Source organism: Aureobasidium pullulans (assembly GCF_000721785.1).
Source record: "Aureobasidium pullulans EXF-150 unplaced genomic scaffold scaffold_4, whole genome shotgun sequence".
Lineage (NCBI taxonomy): Eukaryota > Fungi > Ascomycota > Dothideomycetes > Dothideales > Saccotheciaceae > Aureobasidium > Aureobasidium pullulans.
In genome coordinates this window covers 1,135,333-1,158,823 of record NW_021941024.1, presented here as the reverse complement: position 1 = coordinate 1,158,823, position 23,491 = coordinate 1,135,333, and the positions used below count along the sequence as shown (strand labels likewise).

At 51.0% G+C, this 23,491-nt stretch overlaps 10 protein-coding genes across 10 annotated transcripts; 6 read left to right on the top strand and 4 right to left on the bottom strand.

Annotated features, from left to right (window-relative positions):
- The first annotated feature begins 59 nt into the window (after positions 1-59).
- Positions 60-1,669, top strand: M438DRAFT_165472 (uncharacterized protein). The gene has a single exon (XM_029899074.1). The coding sequence runs from the start codon at positions 118-120 to the stop codon at positions 1,531-1,533; it is 1,416 nt and encodes a 471-aa protein (XP_029763425.1). The 5' UTR covers positions 60-117; the 3' UTR covers positions 1,534-1,669.
- Positions 1,670-2,196, top strand: M438DRAFT_165473 (uncharacterized protein). The gene has a single exon (XM_029899075.1). The coding sequence runs from the start codon at positions 1,806-1,808 to the stop codon at positions 2,115-2,117; it is 312 nt and encodes a 103-aa protein (XP_029763424.1). The 5' UTR covers positions 1,670-1,805; the 3' UTR covers positions 2,118-2,196.
- Positions 2,197-3,927: 1,731 nt separating this feature from the next.
- M438DRAFT_395433 (uncharacterized protein) lies at positions 3,928-4,473 on the top strand (the record flags this gene model as incomplete). Its single annotated transcript, XM_029909212.1, has 1 exon — positions 3,928-4,473. The coding sequence occupies one exon, from the start codon at positions 3,928-3,930 to the stop codon at positions 4,471-4,473; it is 546 nt and encodes a 181-aa protein (XP_029763423.1).
- Positions 4,474-7,295: 2,822 nt separating this feature from the next.
- M438DRAFT_314287 (L-fucose:H+ symporter permease-like protein) lies at positions 7,296-9,090 on the top strand. Its single transcript, XM_029902600.1, has 2 exons — positions 7,296-8,507; positions 8,563-9,090. Exons 1-2 carry the CDS (start codon positions 7,432-7,434, stop codon positions 8,903-8,905), a joined length of 1,419 nt encoding a protein of 472 aa, XP_029763422.1. The 5' UTR covers positions 7,296-7,431; the 3' UTR covers positions 8,906-9,090.
- A 1,389-nt stretch (positions 9,091-10,479) lies between these two features.
- On the bottom strand, positions 10,480-11,295 carry M438DRAFT_403762 (uncharacterized protein). Its single transcript, XM_029909674.1, has 2 exons — positions 10,964-11,295; positions 10,480-10,901 (listed from the first exon to the last, which is right to left on the bottom strand). Exons 1-2 carry the CDS (start codon positions 11,277-11,279, stop codon positions 10,708-10,710), a joined length of 510 nt encoding a protein of 169 aa, XP_029763421.1. The 5' UTR covers positions 11,280-11,295; the 3' UTR covers positions 10,480-10,707.
- A 294-nt stretch (positions 11,296-11,589) lies between these two features.
- Positions 11,590-13,621, bottom strand: M438DRAFT_292269 (uroporphyrin-III C-methyltransferas-like protein). The gene is made up of 2 exons (XM_029901777.1): positions 13,129-13,621; positions 11,590-13,076 (listed from the first exon to the last, which is right to left on the bottom strand). Exons 1-2 carry the CDS (start codon positions 13,427-13,429, stop codon positions 11,725-11,727), a joined length of 1,653 nt encoding a protein of 550 aa, XP_029763420.1. The 5' UTR covers positions 13,430-13,621; the 3' UTR covers positions 11,590-11,724.
- Positions 13,622-14,215: 594 nt separating this feature from the next.
- Positions 14,216-15,847, bottom strand: M438DRAFT_314280 (carboxylesterase; the record flags this gene model as incomplete). The annotated part of the gene is made up of 1 exon (XM_029902599.1): positions 14,216-15,847. The coding sequence occupies one exon, from the start codon at positions 15,845-15,847 to the stop codon at positions 14,216-14,218; it is 1,632 nt and encodes a 543-aa protein (XP_029763419.1).
- A 466-nt stretch (positions 15,848-16,313) lies between these two features.
- On the top strand, positions 16,314-18,459 carry M438DRAFT_343602 (ABC1-domain-containing protein). Its single transcript, XM_029905019.1, has one exon. The coding sequence runs from the start codon at positions 16,387-16,389 to the stop codon at positions 18,379-18,381; it is 1,995 nt and encodes a 664-aa protein (XP_029763418.1). The 5' UTR covers positions 16,314-16,386; the 3' UTR covers positions 18,382-18,459.
- A 295-nt stretch (positions 18,460-18,754) lies between these two features.
- On the bottom strand, positions 18,755-20,039 carry M438DRAFT_343601 (uncharacterized protein). The gene is made up of 7 exons (XM_029905018.1): positions 19,727-20,039; positions 19,610-19,660; positions 19,540-19,557; positions 19,457-19,473; positions 19,269-19,405; positions 18,987-19,203; positions 18,755-18,928 (listed from the first exon to the last, which is right to left on the bottom strand). The coding sequence occupies exons 1-7, from the start codon at positions 19,774-19,776 to the stop codon at positions 18,813-18,815; spliced, it is 606 nt and encodes a 201-aa protein (XP_029763417.1). The 5' UTR covers positions 19,777-20,039; the 3' UTR covers positions 18,755-18,812.
- A 1,084-nt stretch (positions 20,040-21,123) lies between these two features.
- On the top strand, positions 21,124-22,822 carry M438DRAFT_268226 (CSN2 COP9 signalosome complex; the record flags this gene model as incomplete). The annotated part of the gene is made up of 5 exons (XM_029900235.1): positions 21,124-21,167; positions 21,225-21,383; positions 21,436-21,892; positions 21,964-22,063; positions 22,122-22,822. 5 exons carry the CDS (start codon positions 21,124-21,126, stop codon positions 22,820-22,822), a joined length of 1,461 nt encoding a protein of 486 aa, XP_029763416.1.
- Positions 22,823-23,491: the final 669 nt, after the last annotated feature.

Here is a 23,491-nt window from a genome sequence, read left to right as displayed (position 1 = left end):
AGGACTGGAGCTCGGACAAATGACGCACCGAGGGCTTGACACTTTGAACTTGGAAGCTCGAGCTCCTTCGTACTTGAGCAATTCCAAACAGATAATACATCTTTCACGAACAACACCATGGACGAGTTCGCACAAACAGGAGCCCAGCAGGACGACTTGTTCGACGACATTCAGTATGATCAATCCATGCAGACTCGTGCTCCGGATGATTTGTTCAACGACGAGATCCAGCCCGTAAAGTCCGAAGACCAACACAACATACAACCAGACGAGAAAAAGGGAGAGCCGATCGACCACCAGAAGGAAGTACCTCCAGTAGCTTCATCAACTGAAGTAGTACTCGAGTCATCAACTCCTACAGACACAACGCCAGCTCCCACGAGCTCGGCAACAACTCGTGGACGGGCTGGTAGAGGAAGGGGTAGAGGCAGAGGAGGACGCAACAATCAAGACCGCACTACTCAAGAGCACAAAATTCGCACTACGCAAGAGCACAACAATCAAGATCGTATCACGCAGGACCGCAACAACCAGGATCGCAACAACCAGGATCGCAACAACCAGGATCGCAACAACCAGGATCGCAACAACCAGGATCGTCAAAATCAAAATCAAGATCGCAAGAACCAGGACCGCAGGAATCAGAATCGCAACAATCAGGATCGTCCCAGCACGGATCGTAGAACCAACGAACCTCGTCGCAACCAACCCAACCGCAATCAGAAGGAGGCTGTGTCCCAGGATACAGATGAACAGCAACAACCCCAACAGCCACCGACTCCTACAGCCGAACCTGCAAAGCCAGCTACCAATGCTGTACGTGGTGATCGTACCGCAACCGGAGGACTACGTAAGCCGAAGCTTAGCGAACAGGAGCTCGCCGAGAAAATGTCAAGGATATCGCTCAAGAACGAAAAGCTCGCTGCCGCACACGCCCGTGCTGAAGCAGATGCTGCCGACTTTGCTGAGCGTGAAGAAGTTGCTGCCAAGCGCAGACAAGAAGAGCGTAGAGACAGACAACAGATGATGGGTGAACGTGAAAAGAATAGACTGCGGAAGCTCAAGACCGTGGGAGGCAGAGAGTGGGACGCCGAGAAGCCCGATGACGCCGATGCATTCGGAGGTCCCAGGCAGGCCGGCGGTAGGGGACGTGGTGCGCATGGTGGTATCGCCGGGCAGAGAAATCCCGAAGGTTCTCGCGAAGGTTTCGGTGGTGATAGAGAAGACTACACTGATGGACGCGAGTACATGCACCGTGAAGATCGGGGTAGAGGTAGAGGTCGTGGACGAGGAGGCCGTGGAGGCTCAGGTCGAGGCGGACGTGGCCCACAGCAAGAGAAACAGCCCTCTCAGTCAGTGCCCAAGCCTACAGACTTCCCAGACCTGTCTGGCTCAGCCTCGGCTCCCAAGTTTGATTCTGCTGCTCCACCGACCATGGAGCTCCCGACAAAGGCGAAGGTTGAAAGGCTCGACATTGACGATCAAATCACTCCTGGAACGGAGAAAAAGTCTTGGGCTGACATGATGGAGTAAATTTCGCGACCTCGGACACTTTAAAGGGTGCAAGATATACTCTTACAGACAGAATATCCTCTTTCAGACAGCACACACCTCTCCAAACGTGATGTGAAGACTGTCTAGAGAGCAAACCTAATCATTACGTTGCCGAATGCGAGGCCTCCAACGACACGATGCCAACTGGAACGAAATGAACTGTCTGTGAGCATCAATCGTATTGCGGTCGCAAGATACAAGAGCTGTGTCATCGGGGCCTGCGCGAATAGAACGAGAACACTCCCCACGCAATGGAGGATACAAACATGACAAGATATCGACAGAGTACACTGCCCAGCTGCCAGCATTGGGTCGGTCTGACCTCCCCGTGTGCTAAAATCTGTCACGCGCACCCTGTAGAAATGCACAATGTTTTCAAGATCTCTCTAGTCGTCCGCAGAGAGGCGCTGAGTATCACACTTTTAGTGGAGGGCTGCACTGATCTTGAAAACATTGTGCATTTCTACAGACTGGATACCCCCAGGCATGGCCGTGGGAGATGGCTAGTAGAAGTGACAGAATTCAGCACACGGGGAGGCAGTCAGAAGCAAGCGGCACGTTAACATTTTTGTCTGTCGCTACAAGAGGAGGCTGATCGGCGAAGAATGTTGACTCCCAGTCCAGCTTGAGCTTTGGACCGTGGGACAGCTAAGGCTTCGGGGCCTTTGAGTTAAGTGTGCCACTATACCAAATGACTGTGATGAGGATGCTGCACAGGTGCTACACACTCATTTTGCTCTTCGGGCAAAGGTGTCCGATAATGCCTTCTCGGTCGGCGTCAATGTAAGTAATTAAACGCATTGAATCACTTGCAGGCACTTTATGTATGGAAGGTGTACGACTGCAAAACAGACTTAGAATAAAACAAGTGATACGTACCAGCCACAGGTCATAAAGACCGGTCCACACATCTGAGTGTGATAAGGGATTTGGCCCAAGAAATATACCCATGCGTTAATAAACTGTGCATCGGAAGATGAGTTAAAAATTTTGCAACAGCAAGAAATTCCAAAGCAGAAGTGTAGGGTCTGAGAAACCAAAATTCGAATGCAGTGTTGTTTTGAAGGTAGACTGTAACCATGTCGCTGACAGACGCGACGGTACAATGAAAGGGTTACGCAGGGTTGCTCATGGCAGCCAGTCCTAGCAGCTGCGGGTCTACCGACATAGCGAATGGCAATTGGTATGGTATCGAATCGATGTTGAAAGGACAAGGTCCACACACCCGGTTGTAGATCAGTGAAATGTGTGTAAACCTGAAGCCCAAGCCGTGGAGTTCTCGTTTAACGGGTTTTCTATGTATGAGGTTGTAGAGGTTGGCAGTCGCTGCCGGGCCGCAATCAAACATGTTCTCTTGTTGTGCACATTTCTCCAACGTAACAAGGCAGTCTTCAAAGAGCTGTGCATTCTATCCACAGCCAGGTCTGTGTGCAATAAGTTGTACGTACAGTAGGAGTACAAGAAGTGCGTACTGCAGGACGAGATAGTTGGCCACACCTGTAGAGTGCCATAGTGAGATAGTGCCTGTCTTGTGGATGGACACAACCACCCAATGATTGCCGAACGGGTTCCATGGAAACAAGATCTAGGTGTGGTGGGAAGCCATACGGCTACATGGCCACTTTTCAGTTGGTCGATTAGATGAATCATACTCAGAGTTTGCAATCTTGAGTTTCAATCTTGCAGTACGGTGCCTCATCTGGCAAGCAATGTAGGTTGGGGTGCTTCCCGATGGAATGTAGATAACCCCAAGGTAGGTTGTAATTGCAACAGCTTGTTGGTAGAAGACTGTATTGTTTGATGACTCTTCCAAGACCACTTGAGAAACCATATTAAGAACGGCATACCATTCTGGAGATATGATTGAATTGACATCCTATCCTTCAACTGTGAGCCCGGCAACGGTAAAGTTGGGTAGGTCTGGAACGGCCAAGATGCAATCCCTTATGTGGTTGACAGCATTGTGCGCATCTCCGTGTGTAAGAAGACCGCTTGCGTCCAGAGAAGGGACAGGAGTTGAGATCTCAGAGTTAAGGGAGCCTGATGTATCCTTGTTGGTGTTGTCCAAGGCTTCTGGTGTACTCTTTTCAGATGCTTGCACCTGTTGTCAAGTATCATCGTCCGATGTCTGCTTGAATGAGCCCAGCTTCATCAAGTAGTTGTAGGAAACTCAGACGTAACTTCCCTCCTTGAGCCGGATTCTAAGGAAGCGTCGACGAAGACTCGCACCTTCCAACTTCAGCGCCGTCGCTTTCGCGCTCTCCATCGACTACTATCAGGCAGACGTGCGTGTCCCAGAGATCACACAATTACCATCAACCAACACCTCCTCGTCCACCGACCAAGTTCCACCAACGCGCATCTCTCATCGCCATGTCTAGCACCATCGAGCTCCCCAAGAATGTCTGGTTCGAAGTCATGTCTCACCTCGACTACTTCGACCTCAAGTCATGTATGAGCGTGAGCAAGACAATCAAATTGGCCACTGAAAGCCCCATTTGTCAGAAGACCATGTTCCGCTCTCAGGCAATCATCCCTGTTGGAGGCACGATCCAGTTGGCCGGCATCACCATGCATCCTGTCTTCGATCACATGTTCTACGAATGCGCAACTGAGCTCGAAGGCGTCTATGTCGGAGATGGAATGGACATACTCACCGACACATGCGCTGCCGAGGAGTACGCTACCGACCCTCCTGTCGCTTTCCTCCGCATTCGCGTCGTTGAGTGGGCTCCAGTTCAGATCACAAGCAAAACGGGCGTCACTGTACTTCAAGTCATGAAGACTCTCTGCCGCTTCTTCTCCAATGATGACCATCGCGACTCGAGAGGCGATCACACCGGTTGGCATGGCTGGGACGAAGTGAAGCTCGATCGCAAAGGTCGTCTCCTCCTGTGTGCTGATTCGTTCGACTCTTGATCGGTTCGTCCATTGTCTCATGCTGAGACCAGTGTGTATGCTGACTTCCGAAGGATTTAACTGTCACACAACACGCCTTCAGACGACCAGAGTTCTCCATCGACAGCCCTTCATTGCTTCCCACATTCGACGCTACGCATCAAGAGTCTTCAAGCAGAGCTGCTTACCACTAAAATTCGACGCTGCACCGCTGGCCTCGTCCCTATATCTTTCGTGTTAGCTGAACGTGTTTGCTTTGACAAGAATGAATAGCGAGTCGCGTCCATAGCTATTCCGATCAATACCATGTTGCGGACCAGTCTTCCACCCAGGCATCGTGATGAACATAGACACTATATTCCATTGTTGTCAGTGGTGTTCTAAGATATAGTAGACCCGCTGTCGAAAGGCACAATGCCTTGAAGGCCAGTAGAGGTATTCTATGAGTGCGACTTTTTCTGCATGCTTTCGTTAGACATGAGCCTGTTTTTCAAAGTCGTTGTGGCTTGCACAAGGTCTCGAAAGATTATGGGGAAGATCGAATCGACGTCCAGTATGACTTTCTGTGGCTTTGATTGTGTCCCAGTTCACACATCACATGTGCCAAGAAACCACTCCATGTCAGTGCCTATTTCACGTCTCCGGTGCGTGGGAAACAGTCCAACGTCAGGCAACTATTCTCAATACCTCCATCGGTAACCCCAAAGAAGCAAGAGCATGCCTGCGGACCTGTGACAATAATCATACTCTGGATCTCCCAACGATTATCATCCACAAGAGAAACAACATCTTCTCCACAAAGGATCTCAGTTGATCCTACAGTCCAGACGCTCAAAGAGCAAGCCTAATCTAGGTTTCTTTTATTCTTGGTATGGCCGAGGCGAATATCTATCCCGAATGCGAGGCTTGAACCCAGAACATGGGTAAGAGGACGCTTCTACCATGGGTTTCTCAAGAAGCTGATGCTCATCCGTGGCCAACAATCGCCACAAGTGTGAGTATCATCTTGCATACAGCGAGTCCTTGGCACATAACTTCTACTTGACTTTAGATGCCTCGGGAGCTTCTGGAAGATCAACAAGTACATGCAAGATGTCAAGACGATCTAGTTCCCCTCACGAAAGAAGCAAAAAGCAGGGCAAAAGGAAAGCATGCACGATGCGCGCATGGTATGCCCAGCCTCCAGAGCTCAAGTACGTAGGGAAAAGTGGTCACGCTACCACACACAAAACGATCGTCATCACAGCAATTGAATCGATTCGATGGGCGTGAACTCATATTGACACCACAGCTGAACAAACATGTTATGCAAACCGCCGAGGTTCGCCGTCGTCTCCAGATCATGGTGTCACCCCATCTCCACGGGGAAAGATATACAGCGGGCGAAAAGAAGCGACCATCGCGGCTCCCCATTGCCCAAGCTCGCCCCGCTTGCTCTCCTCGAGGGGTAGCGCTCTACCAAGTGGATCCTCCCCATATCAAGTTCTCACTCATCGTTTTGCACGAAACATTATTGACCATGGGGTGGGGAGATTACCGCAGAACGTGAAGTCAATGCTTGCCCCAACTTGCCAACTCTTGGTCACAACAGAAAAGCTATGAGAAGCCTCTTCGGTGCATGCCGCCGACTGGTGAGCTTTAGGCGTGCAGGATGCCAGCCACATTGCGACCGCTCTGACAACGAGGCAACTTTTGACATGGAGCATCAAGTCAGAACAAAGTTGGCTTTCGAAAAGGTCGAGAAGACTTCCCCTTGGGGAAGCCACAAGCCGTCGTTAAGCGCGGCCGTGATCTTCGGCCCGATTACTTTCTTCGGTAGGAGCGCGGTGATCTCCTAGTGTGATCCCCACGAAACCTGGAGATTAGCCGCCTCCCTAGCGTGCTCCAGACCGCTTGGGGGTTCCTCGCCCGCCGCTGAGAAACCTTGCTCATGCTTGATGAGCACTTGGTATTCGAGCTGGCCGGTAAGACCGCCCAGAGGAACAAGCTATCCAGTACTGCCAAGGACAAGAGAAAGACAAGGTGTCGAATCTGGTGTCAAGCAAATCGAGCAGGACAACAATGCTTGTCTATGGGCCTCGATCACCTTGTGCAGCAAACGCAGTGCCCTCGAGGGGCCCGTCCACCATGTGTGCCGTTACCAGACTACCACAGTTGTCGTGCATGATCACGACGATGGGCGTTTATGGCAGGTCCCTTGACTCTGACTAGTAGCCACATCGAAAAAAAAATTCCTGCGAGATGATGTTGACAGCCGCGACGTTGTGTTGTACACGAGCTAATAATTGCCGGAGCTCATGCAATCAGATTGACGTGGCGTCACTTGTACTGCTCTGCAGGCCGATAGGTCTTCTCACCGGCAGACACTCTGCATACCAGTTTTCATGGTGTTAGAGAATGTGAGTACCGTTCACGCAAGAACGATTACCCTCTACAGACTATGCTCGATGGGCAAGCGGTATCCAAGACATGTTACAGAATTACACTTCACTACTCGTACGAAATTTGGATGAATCGTTAGATCGACGAGCGATTTTTGGCCAGCCTGCCCATCCCCCACCAACCCCAGCTCTCCCCGGACCGATTGTCGTCTGCCCCAGGACGAACTCCGTGATTCGGACCGAATACTCGCAGGCCAAAGCTTCCTAGCTCATGCCGGCTGCTGGCCGTTGGACGGTAGACTTCGTCGTTGCATGGTCTATGCATGGGACTAGACGGTACGTGCTTGTCCAGATCTGGAGTCCCCATGGGTTGGAAGTATGGCGGACTCGAGCAGGAGATCTGTATAAGTACCAGCTTCACCTCCCTCCAGGAAACAATTATCATCCAGCATCAATCGGCAGATCCAAGACTCTCATTCAGACTCTTCAGTCTCTACTATCGTTCATTCTTTGAATACCTTCATTACAACCAAGGATACAGCCTTTCGCTCCTACTCCAACTAATCTTTTTACCACTTCTACATCAACAATCGTAGCAATGGCAGGCGGCGGTATTCCCATCGCAACCACCACCATCGCTGGTGGTTTCCTTACTGGCAAGAAGCTCATCTTCCCCATTGCCCTCATCACCTCGCTCTTCTTCCTCTGGGGTTTCTCTTACGGTCTTCTCGATGTCTTGAACAAGCATTTCCAGAATGTCCTCGGTATCACAAAGCTCGAGTCTACCGGTCTCCAAGTCATGTACTTCGGTGGTGGTTACCTCATCTTCTCTCCCATCGCTGCTGAGGTCCTCAAGCGCTTCGGTTACAAGATCTGTATCCTTATGGGTCTTTCTCTCTACTCCATCGGTGCTGTTATGTTCTGGCCTACTGCCCATTTCTCTTCCAAGGAGAACGCCTCTGCCTCTTTTGGCGGCTTCTGCGCATGCACATTGGTCATTGCCTGCGGTCTTGCCACTCTTGAGACTGCTGCCAACTCCTACGCCGTTGTCATTGGTGACCCCAAGACCGCCTCCCCTCGTCTCCAGTTCTGCCAGGCCTGGAACGGTGTTGCTTCCTTCATTGGTCCCCTCATTGCTTCCAAGGCTTTCTTCTCCGGCAAGAACGCTGACAACCTCACCAACGTTCAGTTCGTCTACCTTGGTGTTGCCTGTCTCGGTGTTGCTGTTGCCATCTTGTTCGTCTTCGCCAAGCTCCCCGAGGTTGCTGAGGAGGCCAAGCGCAACAACTCCCTTGTCGAGCCCGAGCACGATCTTGAGGGCCGCGCCATTGGTCAGGGTAGCATCTGGAAGGAGTACAACATGATCTGCGGTTTCATTGCCCAGTTCTGCTACGTCGGTGCCCAGGTTACCATCGGTGCTTTCTTCATCAACTACGCTGTCGACAACGCTGGCTGGGCTGAGACTCAGGCTTCCAACCTCCTCTCCTACGCTCTGATCACCTTCACCGTCGGTCGCTTCATCGCCACCGGTCTCGCCACCGTTCTGTCTTCCAGCTTCATCATGGTCCTTTACTCCATTGCCACCATCGCTCTTAACGCTTACGTCTGCGCCGGCAAGGGCAAGGGTTCCATTGGTGCTGTCATGGCCATCTACTTCTTCATGGCCCCCATGTAGTAAGTTGCAATCATCTGCTTGATTCCATACTCAATATACTAACATACCTTCCAGCCCCACCATCTTCACCATGGGAACTGCCAACCTTGGTATCCACACTCGCCGTGGTGCCGGTATCCTCGTCATGGGAGTTGCCGGTGGTGCCGTCTTCTCCCCCATCCAGGGCGCTATTGCCGATGCTGCCAACACTCGCATCTCCTTCGTCGTCCCCCTTGTCGGTTTCCTCGTTGTCCTCGCCTACGTCGGTTTCCACTGGGTTGGTGAGGGCTTCGCTGTCCTCCGTGTCAAGACCGACGATGCCATCGTTGCCGCTGCCGGTGTTGAGGGTGGTGCCGTCATCACCAAGCGCTCCATGTCCATCACCGAGCAGCAGTACGTTGGTGAGATCAAGAACTAAACAGTTCTTTGCTTTCTCATGCAATAGTGTGTGTCTGACTCCTCTTGTAAATATTTGATCACGAGTTTTCTTGTCTTTTTGGGTCCCCCGGGTTATGGGTAGAACAGAACAGCGATGGCGCTTTTTCGAGATGATTTGGGATCTTATTGTCTATATCATGAACACCCCTACAAATTTCACTCTCCTTTTCATATTCAAACAATGCTCCGCCTCTCTTACCTATTATGCAAGTGACATATCTGATAACCGCACTGAACCTCAAGCTCAATATCGGAGAACAATTCCGCAACAAGTCTGAAGACGAGATTGATGGTAACATGAAGGCATCGGACTTCCACACAATCCCCACAGCCCCTGAGCTAGATTGTCTCAATGCACAATCACCTGAACGATCGGATCTACGTCCACCGGGAGCGACATCTCCAGCCTAGTCTCTCTGAGACCGTAACAACATCACATCCGTCATGGACAAACAAGACTGACTGACTACACTATTGCCAAACTGACTCAATATAGAACAGGGATATCAAAAATCAGTTTCTTGCCAACACACAAAAGAGTAGATGATACTTGTGCATTGCCACAAGGTATCTACTATCCATTGACTCGCGCTCTCATCCCTTTCTTTTGTATTTCACCCTCCCATGTCTCATGCTGCCGTCATTTCCCCATCAGAATCTCCATTCACCAGTATAGGACGATAAGAGGAAAGAGCGAATCAACCCACACCGCACAAACACCCATACAAAATATCCGAGCGAACGAAGGAGCACTCCACATTCTATTCCCCATCACCATCTCCCGTAAATCTCTCGTTCGCCATATCGTCTCTTCTTCGCGTCATCAACAACAACACAATCTCAACTTTGCAGTACTTCAAACCTCTTTCGACCGCCACATTATCTACGAGATTGACGCCAACCCATATTTCAGGAGTTGGCGACAAGATTTGGAACTAAATTGTTCTCCACTCTTGCAGCACAGCACAGCACTGCACAGTCGAACACCTCCATAAAAATGTCCATTGAGAGGCATACCAGGATGACGACAAGGAAGTCTCTTGTTTTTTCCGTTGGATATGTCGTATTGTGGATGTCGCGCAATACTGAGGTTTTGTAATCACTGGTATTACTTGCCATAGGTGTTAGATAGGTTGATGTGAGCTGAGGAAGTTTGAGGTTTGGGGGTCATGTTACTATTCAAGTACTAGCCCATCACACCCTAATTCACGAGGTAGGATATCAGTCGTGTGTACTCTGGCAGAACAAACCCTCGATGGAAAATGAAACAAGATATGTTCGAGTTATAAGCTCATACATAGAGATCGGCCAATTGTGAACTCTACACGAGGAAGAGATTGCAAGGTGTCAGAGAAGTGATCGACTTATATGGTCGATTCAGGGTGTGTCTCCCAAGAGCAACAGCAATAATCACTTCTTCTCAACACCACAGCAGTACGGAAACCATTTTACCTTTTGATGATTGTACACAAGAGAAATTCGGTAGGCTGAGAAAACCTATCTCTGGTGTGTGTTCTGCATTCCTGTTTGCACAATGGAGAGTTTGTAAAGTATGGGAGGAGTAAACCTTGATCATTAGGCTATCTTCTTGACAGCGTGGTGATAGCTCATATCATTGTCGTTGTATTCTCGTAGTATCGCCAGTCGTGTTTGTCATGTCATCTGTCATTCTGGTGGTTGACAGCTCATGTGTATCCTCATCCCGAACACCGTGGTCTTCATAGCGTGATTCAATCCTGCCGATTCCTTCTGTTGGCTTCTACAAACAGTAAGGCTACCAGATCAAACGCTCCAAGGAAGTGTAAAGTTGCCCATTGTCCACAACTTGAAGGCTGAGAACCCAGCGCTGATCGTAGAAGCTCCTTGGATTGCTCCTGCAACGATAGGAGCACCATAGCCGCCCATCATTGCGCTCTGCAGGAGACTGAACAGAGCATTGACACCAAATATGGACTGGAAAGCGGAGACAATCGAAGCTGCGTTACGTAAGTCATTGTGAAACATATGCGCTGGAGTAACCTGCAACAATAGTACGTACCGGGAGCAAGATTGGCGACTGTGAATCCAATCATATTCAAGAAAGGTGCGGCAAGCGCCCAAGGAAAGCAGATGTGGATGACCGAGAACACGAGGCAAGCAGCAGCGAAGGCTGTTCCTGCGCCGGAGAGTTTGTTGGCTTCCTCGAAGAGCTTGGTGATGGTGTCGGCGTTGAGTTCCCGGCCTTTGACGAAGTCGACGAGATGGGTGAAGTCTTTTAGGGTGACGTTAGTCATAGCTTGGGTGATGCCCTCAAGGTTGACTTCAGTGAAGAGTTTGTGGAGCCATTCAGGAAGATCTAGACCGTTGGCAGCCATGTTGATTATGTGTGCGAGTGGCGGGCGGATTGCGATGGCACGTTGTTGGATTGTTTAGTATTGAAAGCACGAGGCGGGAACCCAGTGAACGCGCGGACGAAGAGTCTGGAAGCTGTACGCAACACGAAGTGACGAGACTGAGTTGCAAATCAGATGCTGGAGTCTTGCGTCGGGTGGAATCTTCTTTGGATGGGCGGGAAGGCGCAAAGAGGAATCTGGAAAGCTGCAGGCAGGCGCGAAGTGACACGCTCAGCCCTGTCTCAGACGCTTCTTTGTAGCGAACAGAACGGACTGGTAAATCTGAGACGAGGTACCTTGTATGTAGATATGTGTAATTGTATGTCTATGATAAAGTGTATATAGTTGAAATATGTTCATAAAGTGGGTATCTTGTTAAAAATGCAGCCAGTTCTCCAACGCCATGATATGTCTTCGTTCAAATGTCTCAAGCTGCAATCTCTCCACGAAGCTCAGCACTGAGTCCGTCAATACTGCCTTCGTCGAGGTTGTCAAAGCCGTTGAAGCCTTCTTCCACAACCCACTTCTGGTTGTTCTTCTCCAGAACCTCGCATGCGCGGCCAACAACAAGTAAACCAGGAGGTCTGGAGCCCTCTTCCTCGACTGCGGCACAGACGTATTCAAGCGTGCTGCGGATGACTCTTTGGTCGGTGCAACTTGCTCGCTCAATGACTGCGCAGGGTGTGGTCTTTGGGTAGTTCTTACCCTCAGCGACAAGGCTGTCGATGAGGGCGCCAAGTCTGTGTAGAGACATGAGGAAGACACATGTCTGGTTTGACAGGTAGGCGGGAGGGTCGGGCGCGGCTCCCTTTCGACCAGTACCGGTGCAGATCAACACCTGATCACTCACAGCGCGGTGGGTGACTGGGATCTTGGCGAATAGGGGAGCGCTGAGAGCAGAAGTAATACCGGGCAGTACACTGACTTCAAAGCCTTCACGGCGGAAGAAGTCATACTCCTCAGCACCACGGCCGTACAGGTAAGGATCTCCCTGCTTCAAGCGAAGAACGGTCTGACCCTTCTTTGCTGCCGCGAGACCGAGAGAAAGAAGCTCCTCCTGAGCAGCTTCGGCGTTTCCGGGGAACTTTCTTGCGATGTGGACGGGCGTACGTCTGGGGATCAAATCGAGAACAGGAGCCGGAACGAGCTTGTCTGCAAGGATGACATCGGCGCCACGAATTGCCTTGATCGTGAGTCCAGTCAAAAGGTCTGGGTGACCAGGACCAGATCCGGCCAGGATGATGCGACCTCTACGGCTTCTCGAGTCGAGGGCCCCAGGACTAAGCAGAGGTGTGTTGGCCTCGATAGCAGCCTCTTGACTGTACGAAGCCAGTACTGCGTCGACGTCGGCATCCGTGATGGCAGCCAAGCGGCGCAAAGGCCAGTATTCGCAGATCTGCGAGAGCCAACGCATGCGCCTGGTCCTGGCAGCCTCGAGGTCGGTAGGTGTGATAAGCTTGTTGAATTGTGCGTTCTGTCCTGCGTCCTCCTCTTCAGCTTCCAAGTCCATGGACATTTCGGTGGCGTGGTCCTCTTCCCAGATGCGACGGCGAATGGTGCCGAGTCTTTCCACAGCGGTACCGAGGTCGGATGGCAGAGCAGAGGCGATCTCACGTCGAATACGAGAGGCCAATTTACAGCCCTTGCCAGACGTCGTGACACCAATTTGCAGAGGGCCCGAAGAGTGTGTGGAGAGGAGGGTGAATGTGCAAAGATTCGGTGCGTCTGCGACATTGACGGGAACTCTCAATCTTCGGCAGAGAGTAGAGATGTGTGTGCCTGAAGGACTAGTCAGTCCAGCATTCAGAAGTGTCCAGCCATTGCTACTCACTCAATGCGCCTTTGCCTGCCGTCGTCACAAAGACGGCATCCACGACATTGTCCACCTCGTCTCTTCCAAGACTTGTCAAGTCCGAGTCTTGGAAATCTCTCTTGATCCATTCCACCTTGCCCTCTTCAATCTTCTTCGCCAATGCGTAGTGTATTTGTGCATCTTCAGGTGCCACAATCTTGGGTACTGCTCCGACTTCGAGTGCTCGGTTGCAGCGTGCACCAGCCAGAGGGTTGGATCCAACAATCAAGTGAACATGATTGATCGAGTCGACAGCGGTAAGCAGCGCCGGGGTGGCCATATTGTATATAATCGCCTCCTATTGTTCGAAGCTTCGAGGAAAGATATGAATGTTAAAGGTGCTTGTTGGTAGAAGAATAACTCGTCGTGGAAACAATGAAACAACAAGACCAAAGGAGTGGCAAGTAGTCGGCAGCTCAAACGGTAAATATATCAAGAAGATTCCAAGGAGGAAGATAACACAAGACTCATCTTGGTTGCTGTACTTTTTCTCTCGGCCTCCAAAACCAAAGCCCGATAACGCGATGCCGCGATAACGCAATTGCCTTCGTCCAATTGGGATGTTGTAATTGGTCGCCCCACCATTTTAAGCCGCAGCACTTTTAAAGAACGCAGACATGCTTTCCCACCAAATCATCACGACACAGCAAGATACTACATAACAATGAAGCATACAGAGATTGACCATGGCTTAGAAGGTGGAAACATCAAAGTCCACTCACATCGTCGGCATAAGCATTGAGAACTGGAAGACACTTGCGAAAAACACCGCGATGGAGCATTGTTAGTAACAATCACAGACGTTCTTTGATCTCCCCCACCGAACCTTCGCCAAGAGATGCGATCGCGGCCGCGGAGAAGAAGGAGATGCCGCCGCGAGTCAACCGGAGAAAGCTGACAAGGCCTTTGAGCAACTCACAAGAAGTTGATATTACAAACACGGCGACTTTCTCAAGATGTACTTTTACTGCATCCCGGTGTAAGAACTACCTTGACGTGATTACATTGTCAGATTTGATCTACCGGAGTGAATACTGTCTACTCGAGAACAATGATAGCTCGCCTTCTATGCCAACAATTCTCGCCAGATACTGTTGATGAAACTGATACCCTGTTTGCGGAACGTGTCTGGCTCTGAGAAGCTCGCCGTGGCATTCAAGACTAAGTTGGTAGGTGCATCGATATTGTACTGAGGCCAGTAAGGTAATCCAGTACCATTAGTCGTGTTCACGCCATTGGGGTTGTGAGTGCCCACAAAGTTGGCGTATAGCTTGCCAATGCCAGAACTCAATGTCCTGTACGATTGATATTGTGGCAAAGGTCCCATGGCTCCTGAGATGTTTTGGAAGGAGAACATGACATTGTCGAAGTGCTTGACTGATCCAGGCACAGTCGCATTGTAAAGAGGTGTATCGAAGCGGTATGAGTAGACCTTCTGACCAGCCTTCGTGTACAGCTCAGCCATTCTGCGGCGTTGTGCTATCATCACCAGATCACCTCCAATGGCTGCCGAGCGTCGCCACTGTGCGCCGTATTTTGGATACGTGACATTGGCATGGTTGGAGTACGGAGGCTCTATAGCAGGATTGTTGGGATAAAGCTGCAGTAGCTCTTGGATGCTAGGAGGCGACAGTGCATAATTGCGCCAGTAGAACAGGGAGTTATAGACATCGGTAGTAGTGTTGAGATTTTGGACGGAGAAAGAAACACCTTCATCCGTGTTCGCGCCTGTGAGCAAGGGTACACGAATGAATTTGTCCTGGGCTAGGAGAGATGAGGGATAATCTGTCAAGAAATCTCCATCGACAATGGGATTCCAAACGACGGTATAGTTCGAGGCGAAAAGAGCTGCTGAGCTGAGATTGCGAAGACATGCAAGCTGGGAAGGGGACGTCCATGTCCTTGGACAACCCACGGTCCTTGTCAGATTGTCAGTCGCGGCGGAGTAGAAAGGTAACGTGTTCAAACTCGCGCCCTCGGGTCCTCCAGACTCCAAGATGGCAGCTTGAAAGAGATTGTCGTTGCGGCCGCCGTAGCTGGTCAAGTGGAAGCCGATGCTTTGAGCTCCTGCCGATTCACTCCAGACAGTGACTCGTCTAGGGTCACCACCAAAAGATGCTATATTTTCCTGAACCCACTGAAGTGCAAGTCTCTGGTCAAGAAGACCAGCGTTGGAAGAACCTTCTGCATGAACGACTGGTGTATTGAGGAAGCCCCAGACACCAAGTCGATAATTCATGCTGACGGCGATAAATGGATTATCAGTCCGGGTTGAAGCTTCCACGATGCCGCTGAGATTGTACTGTTGGTCGGCAGTACTACCCAGTGTGAGTCCTCCACCATAGATCCAGACCAGAACCGGCAGTGTTTTGTTTTCATGGCCTCTTGGACGCACCACGTTAAGAGTCAAACAATCCTCACTCAGATTGAAGTTACTTCCGTACTGATAACAACTGTAACCGTAGCGGGTGGCATTCAGAACCCCGTCAAAGGAAGAATTTCTAGATTGAGGCCATCTGAACCGCAAATCGCCAACAGGAGGTTGAGCGTAAGGAATGCCAAGGAAGAAGTCCTGGTCCCACTCAGTAGAGTGATGACCTTGAACAGTGCCGTTCTTGACAGTAACAATAGGGGAAGACGCAGAGATGCAGGAAGCAAACAAAGCGCTCAGAGATATGACTGATAGAAGACAACGCATCTTTGGAAGATGTAAAGATGTAAAGCACGAGTGAAGTGCACAATGACTTGACTGCCTGAGGATTGAAGACTAGTATATGGACCTACATGATACTGAGAACATAGCACGAGTGGACGGAAGAACTACAGGAGCGGATCGATAGTGCAGCGGATATGTTCAGTCTTGGCCTGGAACACGGCATATATGATGCATGAGAAGCGGAGAAAATGGGGAAGACGGCGGGGGAGTGAAGGGATGTGACGCAGGTGATTTGCCGAAGAGCGGAGAGAAGTGCTGATCTTGCTGGTGGAAATAGTGCGGTACAGAAACATTGGACGTTGTGCATAGGTTGTGAAGTCGAGGGTAGGCATCAGTTAGGTTGTCGATTGGTATGGGAGACGTGCGAGGCCGAGTTGGAGGAAGTGGATTTTGCGGAGACTTGGCGCATGAAATACGTCATGATTTATTGGAGCGACTTTCACATTCACGCGACTAGGGAGACGGATATTCGTCAAGACCATTTCAACAGAGCAACGGAGAGAGCATAGGCATAGGAAGAGATGCTTCCGTCATGCCGTCAGGGCGCCTTCATTGCGGCGCTGTCAAGACCAGCATACCGTAGTAGCAGAGTACCGCATAGATTATCGCCTTCTTGGACTCGAGGCCCAGTCGCAAAGCAATTACAACGACATCAATCACAGTTCCAACCTTTAGTACCACCGTCGCCAGAGTCGCTAGGCAAGCCAGTAGCAGCCAAACAATATCGCCGAACGAGAGCCCTCCTCAAGAGACTTATCCAATTGGGTCTGCTGTCAGCCACCGTCTTGGGAATTGACAGCTACTTCTTCGATGCCGTTATCACTCGCTCTGCACGAACATTCAAGACTGGCCTGGTCGTTGCTCTCGACTACAAGATCAACTTCCGCGCAAACCCTCCCTTCGCCGACTCAGTAGCCGACGTCCACCATCGCAGTGCCGAACGACTATTCCATCTCCTTCGCAACAATGGTGGTCTTTACCTCAAGATTGGCCAGGCCATCGCCATGCAGAGTGCTATCCTACCACCCGAGTTCCAAAAGATGTTCGCCTCCATGTTCGACGACGCTCCTCAGAACGAATGGGAAGATGTGAGAAAGGTCATCAGGGAGGACTTCGGGAAAGAGGTTGAGGAGGTTTTCGGTGTCAGCTTCGACGGCCTGCAATCCGACACGGGAATAATGGAGAGGACTGCAAGGGCTAGTGCCAGTGTTGCTCAGGTCCACTGGGCTCGTCTGCCCGACGGAAGAGAAGTCGCCATCAAGGTTCAGAAGCGAGAGATTGAGAGACAGGTTGGCTGGGATCTGTGGACCTTCAAGGTCGTCTCCAAGATCTACACATGGTGGTTCGACATTCCTCTGTACAGTCTGGTACCTTACATCTCGGAGCGCCTCATGCTGGAGACCGACTTTCTCAACGAAGCCAACAACGCCAATGAGATGAGATCTCTCGTTCAAAATGAGCCTCGTCTACGTGGCAAGGTCTACATTCCCAAGGTCTACCGCGAGCTCAGCTCCAGACGTGTCATGACTGCCGAGTGGATCGAGGGTGTCAGACTGTGGGATAAAGAAGGTATTGAAGCGACCTGGCACGGGGGCTGGCGTAAAGGTAGTCCCGGTGCTGGTGGCGAGCTTCTCCCTCCTCCTGAAGGCGTCCAACCCTCGAATGATCCTAACAACGAGAAGCTGAAGCCTACCCGTGATGATTGGAAGGGCGCATCTGGCAAGGGTGGTCTAGGCCTCAACTACAAGCCTGTCATGGAAACTATGGTCTCTCTCTTCTCTGCTCAAATGTTCCTCTGGGGTCTTGTACACTGCGACCCTCATCCGGGAAACATCTTCATCCGTCGTCTGCCTAACGGCAAGCCCGAGCTTGTTCTTATCGACCACGGTCTCTACATTCGCATGTCGCCCGAGTTCCGCCACGACTACGCACTCTTCTGGAAATCTCTCATGACCTTTGACAACGACACTATCGGCCGCATCGTCAAGGGCTGGGGCATCAACTCACCTGACCTCTTTGCCTCTGCAACCCTGATGCGTCCCTACACCGGCGGAGACAACAGTACTAGCAAGAGTATTGAAAAGCTCACCAAGTCAGAGCAAAACCAACGAGCCTACGAGATGCAAATGCAAATGCGCAACGGCATTCGCGAGATCCTCGGTGACGAGAAGAAGTGGCCTCAAGAACTCATCTTCATCGGCCGCAACCTTCGCATCGTCCAAGGCAACAACCAGTTCCTCGGCTCTCCTGTCAACCGCGTCAAGATTACCGGCTTGTGGGCTTCTCGTGCTTTGACCGAGCAACCTCACCTCAGCATCTCTCAACGCTGGAAGTACTATGCCAACCACTTGCTATTCAGAGTCGTGCTGGTAGGCACCGATGTCTGGTTCTGGTATGCAAAAATCAAGCAATTCTTTGGATTGGGCAAAGGCATGGATGCCGATATCGAAGAGCAGATGAGAGCGATGGCTGGAGACATGGGCATTGAGTTGCAGCATGGCATGTTTGAAGGCTAGATCATTGGTGGTATTCACTTTATAGACATGTTGTAGCCATTTCTCTTCTCTTAATGTATACTCTTTCACCCAAGCCCATCCACTACAAATGATGATTTCACTATAAACAAGGTCTGTGTTTAAAACGTTGGCCTTGTCAAGACTCATTGGAGACGTGCATATATAGCTCATAAAAACTAGCGATAAGGAAACAACAACCCGTGAGACATGTACAATAGCCTAAAACAGCAGGCTTCGAGACTTTGTGAGCAAGTAGAGATCAAACATGAATTGGTCATAAAAGCAAATATGAAAAGGGCGTGAATTAAATAGCAAGGCCAAACAAAGGGTAAGGGGTATAGTAATGTTTGTGCAAGAAGAGAAAGATCGCTGCAAGGAGGATGGGAAGAGGGATGAGAGGGGTGTTGTGGTCGAGAAGACGAGGCGGGTCTTCACATGACAAGGCAGCTGCTCTGTTTGTCACCCTTGACATTCTTGACCTGGAGGGCGACACGGGCAGCCTCGGTAAAGGCTTCGTTGACGCCGCGATTCTTCATGGCCGAGCATTCTGCGCCACTGTAAGTCAAAGCTGCCACCTGACGTTGTGCTTTGTAGATCAAACGTACCAAGATATCTGAGTGCCTTGATCTTCTCGGCTACGGCGAGACCGCGCTTGTAGTCAATCATGGGACGTTTGGGCTCGTTTGATTCTTCGTCATCGTTCGCCTGCTCTCGCAAGTCGCACTTCAAGGCAACGAGGACGAGCTTGACACCAGGGCAGTTCTCGGCAATCTCAGCAACCCATTTTGACTCGACGTTTTCAAGCGAGTCTGGCGAATCGACCTATTATCGGCTTGTTAGTCGAGGCTTCGTGGGCTTGTTTTTCTACATGGACGGGAATCGCGTACGCTGAAACAAAGCATGATGGCGTGGGTATCATCGTAGGAAAGCGAGCGCAGTCTGTCGAATTCTTCTTGTCCGGCCGTGTCCCAGAGGGAGAGTTCTACATGTACGTTGTCGATGAAGATGTCGTGAACGTAGTTTTCTGAGCCGCGTTAGTGCTGCGTAGGATCAAGGACTGCTCGAGAGGCGGTACCAAAGACGGTGGGTTCGCTACGCGCGGCAAGAGTGGTTAGCCATGAGCGTTCGGCACGCATCGGGGGTGGAGGATGGTCTTACTAGACTGTAGGGAAATATCTGGTCGCATGTTAGCAATGTCGCAAGTCATAGCAAGGCAGGTCATGCGCACCCTCTCGTGAAGACGTTTAGTAGCGACGTCTTTCCGCAGGCACCATCGCCTCTGTAACAAGCACCTTGTCAGTATACGCTAGTCGCGGCACACGATGCGACGTGATGCTTGACGCACAGCAGAACCAGCTTGCGCTGGACGGTTTTCGTTCCACCACAGAGAGGCATTTGGACAGTCGGATGTTGTTTGACGGAGGACTTGGTTGGGCACAGCGAGCTGAGGGCTTTGTCTTCGGCTGCTGTCTAGTGCGTCGAGGAGGCTGGGGATGTTGGCGTAGACTTTGGCTATCCGAAGCTGACGTAGACTACGCAATTCAAGGCCGATAGACCAAGACTTTGGGAACGAGTCGCAGGTCGAAGAATAGCAATAAGCACTTGGGTCGCAGAGAAGATGAAGACGAGAATTGCAGACTGAATGTCGAACTGGACGTTGACGGTTGCTCAGTTACAAGAAACACTGGCAAGTTGCACCGTTCGTCGAAGCGTCACCGTTGGAGAAATACGCACGGGGCAGCCGCATATGTACCCCATTTCTGTACTCCGCACCTTCCAAAAACATCTCTCCTCCGTCGGCTTAGATATCTTTACCCAGATGCGCCTTCCGCAACTGTCAAAAAGAGCCATCTGGCCAGACGGAGACACGCTCCGCTGGCGATGTCGCCCCCGATATCTTGACATGTCTCAGCACCAACTTCCATAACTTTCCACTCACCTTCTGCTATGTAGCGACCAACATGTTTGCTAATCGCCGGCTTGCCAATTCTACGTCTTGAAGCGTTGACTGGTAGCAGTCCCTGCACGTGGCTTGTCACTCTGCGTAGCAAAAAGTGTGCCATAGTCCCAAAAGATCAAATAGTACTCATCTGCCAATGTGCCGCTGGTATGCTTTGGATGTCACTGTCTAGGTCCCTTGGCAAATGTTCCAGACAAGCCTCGTCTGAGACTGCGAGTATGGCTTCTGACACCGATAGCTGAAAACTGGCCGTCTCGATCTTCTACAGCTGTACGGAAGAGTTCATGATAAAAGTATGAGCCCATCGAAATAGTCTTTTTGTCCTGCTTGGTGTGGCTATTCGTGACGCTGCATGGTGATATCAAGCTGTGTTTGTTGTTTGAAATGAGAACCGGTCAAGTTCTTAGGGGCCACACCAGAACCCAGTAGAATGAATGAGACTGAATATGTTGTGAACGTGAGATGTCTAGTGAAGTCGCGGATACTGATGAGGAAGCTGATGATGAACTTGCGAAGCGCGAGAAGTTGAATCCATGCCAAGCTTCTTATCTTATCGTGTGGTTCCGTCATCCGAGCTGGCTGGAACGTGGAACACGAAGCTCACTCCGTCACTTGTTGCCTGTTGGCGACAATCACCTTCTACTCACGCACCAAGCCATCCACAGATTCTGAATCTTTGTGCTTCCGCTCAGTCACCGCAACTTCAGTACCACCGATCGTCGTACCTCCCTCACAAGAAAAGACCTGTCGACTTTCCTTCACCACACCCCAACGCCGCCACAATGTCCGACGACGACGATTTCATGCAGGACTCTGACCAGGAGGAGTAAGAGATATGCGAGACATCTGTCCATGACCGAGAGGAATGCTGACACCCACGCAGCTACGACTTTGAGTACGAAGACGAAGATGAGGACCAGGGCGGCGATGTCGACATCGAAAACAAGTACTACAACGCCAAGCAATTGAAGGTCGACAACCCCGAGGAAGCCATCGACGAGTTCCTTGGTGTTCCTGCACTTGAAGAGGAGAAAGGAGACTGGTATGTGCCGCTGTTGCTGTCAGCAAAAGACATAGACTAACACAAACGCCAGGGGATTCAAAGGATTGAAACAGGCCATTAAGCTCGAGTTCAAGCTACGCCGCTATGATCAAGCCGTTGAGCACTACCAGGAACTGCTCACCTATGTCAAGTCAGCCGTCACCCGTAACTACTCGGAAAAGTCCATCAACAACATGCTCGACTTCATCGAGAAGAACGCAGAAGACGAGGCCGCCAACAAGTGCATGGAGCAGTTCTATTCCAAGACGCTCGACTCCTTCCAGAGTACAAATAACGAGCGTCTCTGGCTCAAGACAAACACAAAGCTGGCCCGTCTCTGGCTCGATCAGAAGGACTACCGTCGCCTGACGGACAAGGTGCGCGAACTACACAAGGCCTGTCAGCTCGAAGATGGCTCCGACGACCCCAGCAAGGGCACATATTCGCTCGAAGTCTACGCTCTAGAAATCCTCATGTATGCCGAAACTCGCAACAACAAGCGCCTCAAGGTCCGTGCCCATATCTCATGATAGTCACTGACGCCGTGAGCCGTGAGCTAATCTTGCAATCTCGTTTTCAGGCTCTCTACCAACGTGCACTCAAGGTCAGATCGGCCGTGCCTCATCCCAAAATTATGGGCATCATCCGAGAGTGTGGTGGCAAGATGCATATGAGCGAAGGTTCGGGAACGCCACGCTTGCGCCTTTTAGACCCCCTTTGCTGACCCGTCACCTGCAGAGAACTGGAAAGAGGCTCAGTCCGACTTCTTCGAGTCTTTCCGCAATTACGACGAGGCCGGTTCATTGCAGAGAATCCAAGTGCTCAAGTATCTCGTTCTGACGACCATGCTGATGGGCTCCGATATCAACCCCTTTGATTCGCAGGAGACCAAGCCATACAAGAACGATCCTCGTATTGCTGCCATGACCGAGCTGGTCGACGCTTACCAGCGAGACGACATTCACCGGTACGAGTCAATCCTGCAGAAGAACAAGGATCTGCTGGCCGACCCCTTCATTGCCGAGAACATTGACGAAGTCACGCGAAACATGCGCACAAAGGCCGTTGTGAAGCTGGTCGCCCCTTACACGCGTTTCCGCCTCTCTTTCATCGCCAAGCAGCTGAACATCTCCATCCCAGAGGTTCAAGACATCGTAGGCTTCCTGATTATGGATCAAAAGCTCCACGGTAAGATCAACCAAGAAGCCGGAACCGTCGAGATCGAAAGCAGGGCAGACTTGGATCGCATGCACGCAGTCGCCGACTGGACTTCGGCCGTGCGTTCGTTGGCTGCATTCGTCCTGAACGACGGTGAGGGTTTCAAGGGTGACGATGGGGCGCCATCCATGGCGAATCCCGAGGCGTACTTTTCGCCCTCCGCGCATCGTACCAACATGCCTGCTGGAAAGCGCAGACTTCAGTCCCGGGTCCCAGGTTGAATGCATCTCGACATGACTTGCATGCATGTCGAACGTCAGCCAATCACGGCCCTTTGCCTCGCCTCCACACCACAACTCCACAGTATTGCCACAAATCTGCAGCGGATGGCGTACCTGGCGATACCCGGAACGCTATTTGGAAGAACTATTATGCGCCTCTTCGCTTGCGCATGCTGCTGACACAAAGCGGTCTATGCCCCTCTCCTTCCAACCTCTCTCTGGGCGCTCCTTGTACTCCCGTCAGCGATTGATGAAATATTGCTCGTAAACGTCTCTCTTCATTAATACGCTCCGGACATCATCGGGCACAAACGGCTTTTCTTTTTTTGCTTTGCGGTAACACACAGAGTCAGCCTCTTATACCAGCACAGACAGGTCGCATCTCTGAGGGTGGGGCATGGATGTTGGTGTTGGACGTGTAGCTTGGGCAACATGGGTAGAAGGGCAACAAAATAACGAATAATAATGATTAGTGAAGAACCGATCCCAAGGTCGAGATATATTAAAGTCACAGCGATGACTGTTGCATGGGATCATCCCGTGCCCGTAAGCTTGCATCCAGAGTGCAAACAGGTCTTGCCGATGAGAGACAGGTAAAGAGCAAGCTTGCATGCTGCATTGTCGTGTAGTCAATTCTTGTACTACTAGATGAACACATCGATCCCCGCT

Coding starts and splice junctions, on each gene's coding strand:
- M438DRAFT_165472 (XM_029899074.1), top strand. CDS start 118: ATGGACGAGTTCGCACAAACAGGAGCCCAGCAGGACGACTTGTTCGAC.
- M438DRAFT_165473 (XM_029899075.1), top strand. CDS start 1,806: ATGGAGGATACAAACATGACAAGATATCGACAGAGTACACTGCCCAGC.
- M438DRAFT_314287 (XM_029902600.1), top strand. CDS start 7,432: ATGGCAGGCGGCGGTATTCCCATCGCAACCACCACCATCGCTGGTGGT. Junction 8,508..8,562: donor TTCTTCATGGCCCCCATGTA/GTAAGTTGCAAT, acceptor CATACCTTCCAG/CCCCACCATCTTCACCATGG.
- M438DRAFT_403762 (XM_029909674.1), bottom strand. CDS start 11,279: ATGGCTGCCAACGGTCTAGATCTTCCTGAATGGCTCCACAAACTCTTC. Junction 10,902..10,963: donor AGTCGCCAATCTTGCTCCCG/GTACGTACTATT, acceptor TACGTAACGCAG/CTTCGATTGTCTCCGCTTTC.
- M438DRAFT_292269 (XM_029901777.1), bottom strand. CDS start 13,429: ATGGCCACCCCGGCGCTGCTTACCGCTGTCGACTCGATCAATCATGTT. Junction 13,077..13,128: donor GGCAGGCAAAGGCGCATTGA/GTGAGTAGCAAT, acceptor CTAGTCCTTCAG/GCACACACATCTCTACTCTC.
- M438DRAFT_343602 (XM_029905019.1), top strand. CDS start 16,387: ATGCTTCCGTCATGCCGTCAGGGCGCCTTCATTGCGGCGCTGTCAAGA.
- M438DRAFT_343601 (XM_029905018.1), bottom strand. CDS start 19,776: ATGCCTCTCTGTGGTGGAACGAAAACCGTCCAGCGCAAGCTGGTTCTG. Junction 19,661..19,726: donor CAGCGCAAGCTGGTTCTGCT/GTGCGTCAAGCA, acceptor TGCTTGTTACAG/AGGCGATGGTGCCTGCGGAA. Junction 18,929..18,986: donor CAAGGCACTCAGATATCTTG/GTACGTTTGATC, acceptor ACAGTGGCGCAG/AATGCTCGGCCATGAAGAAT.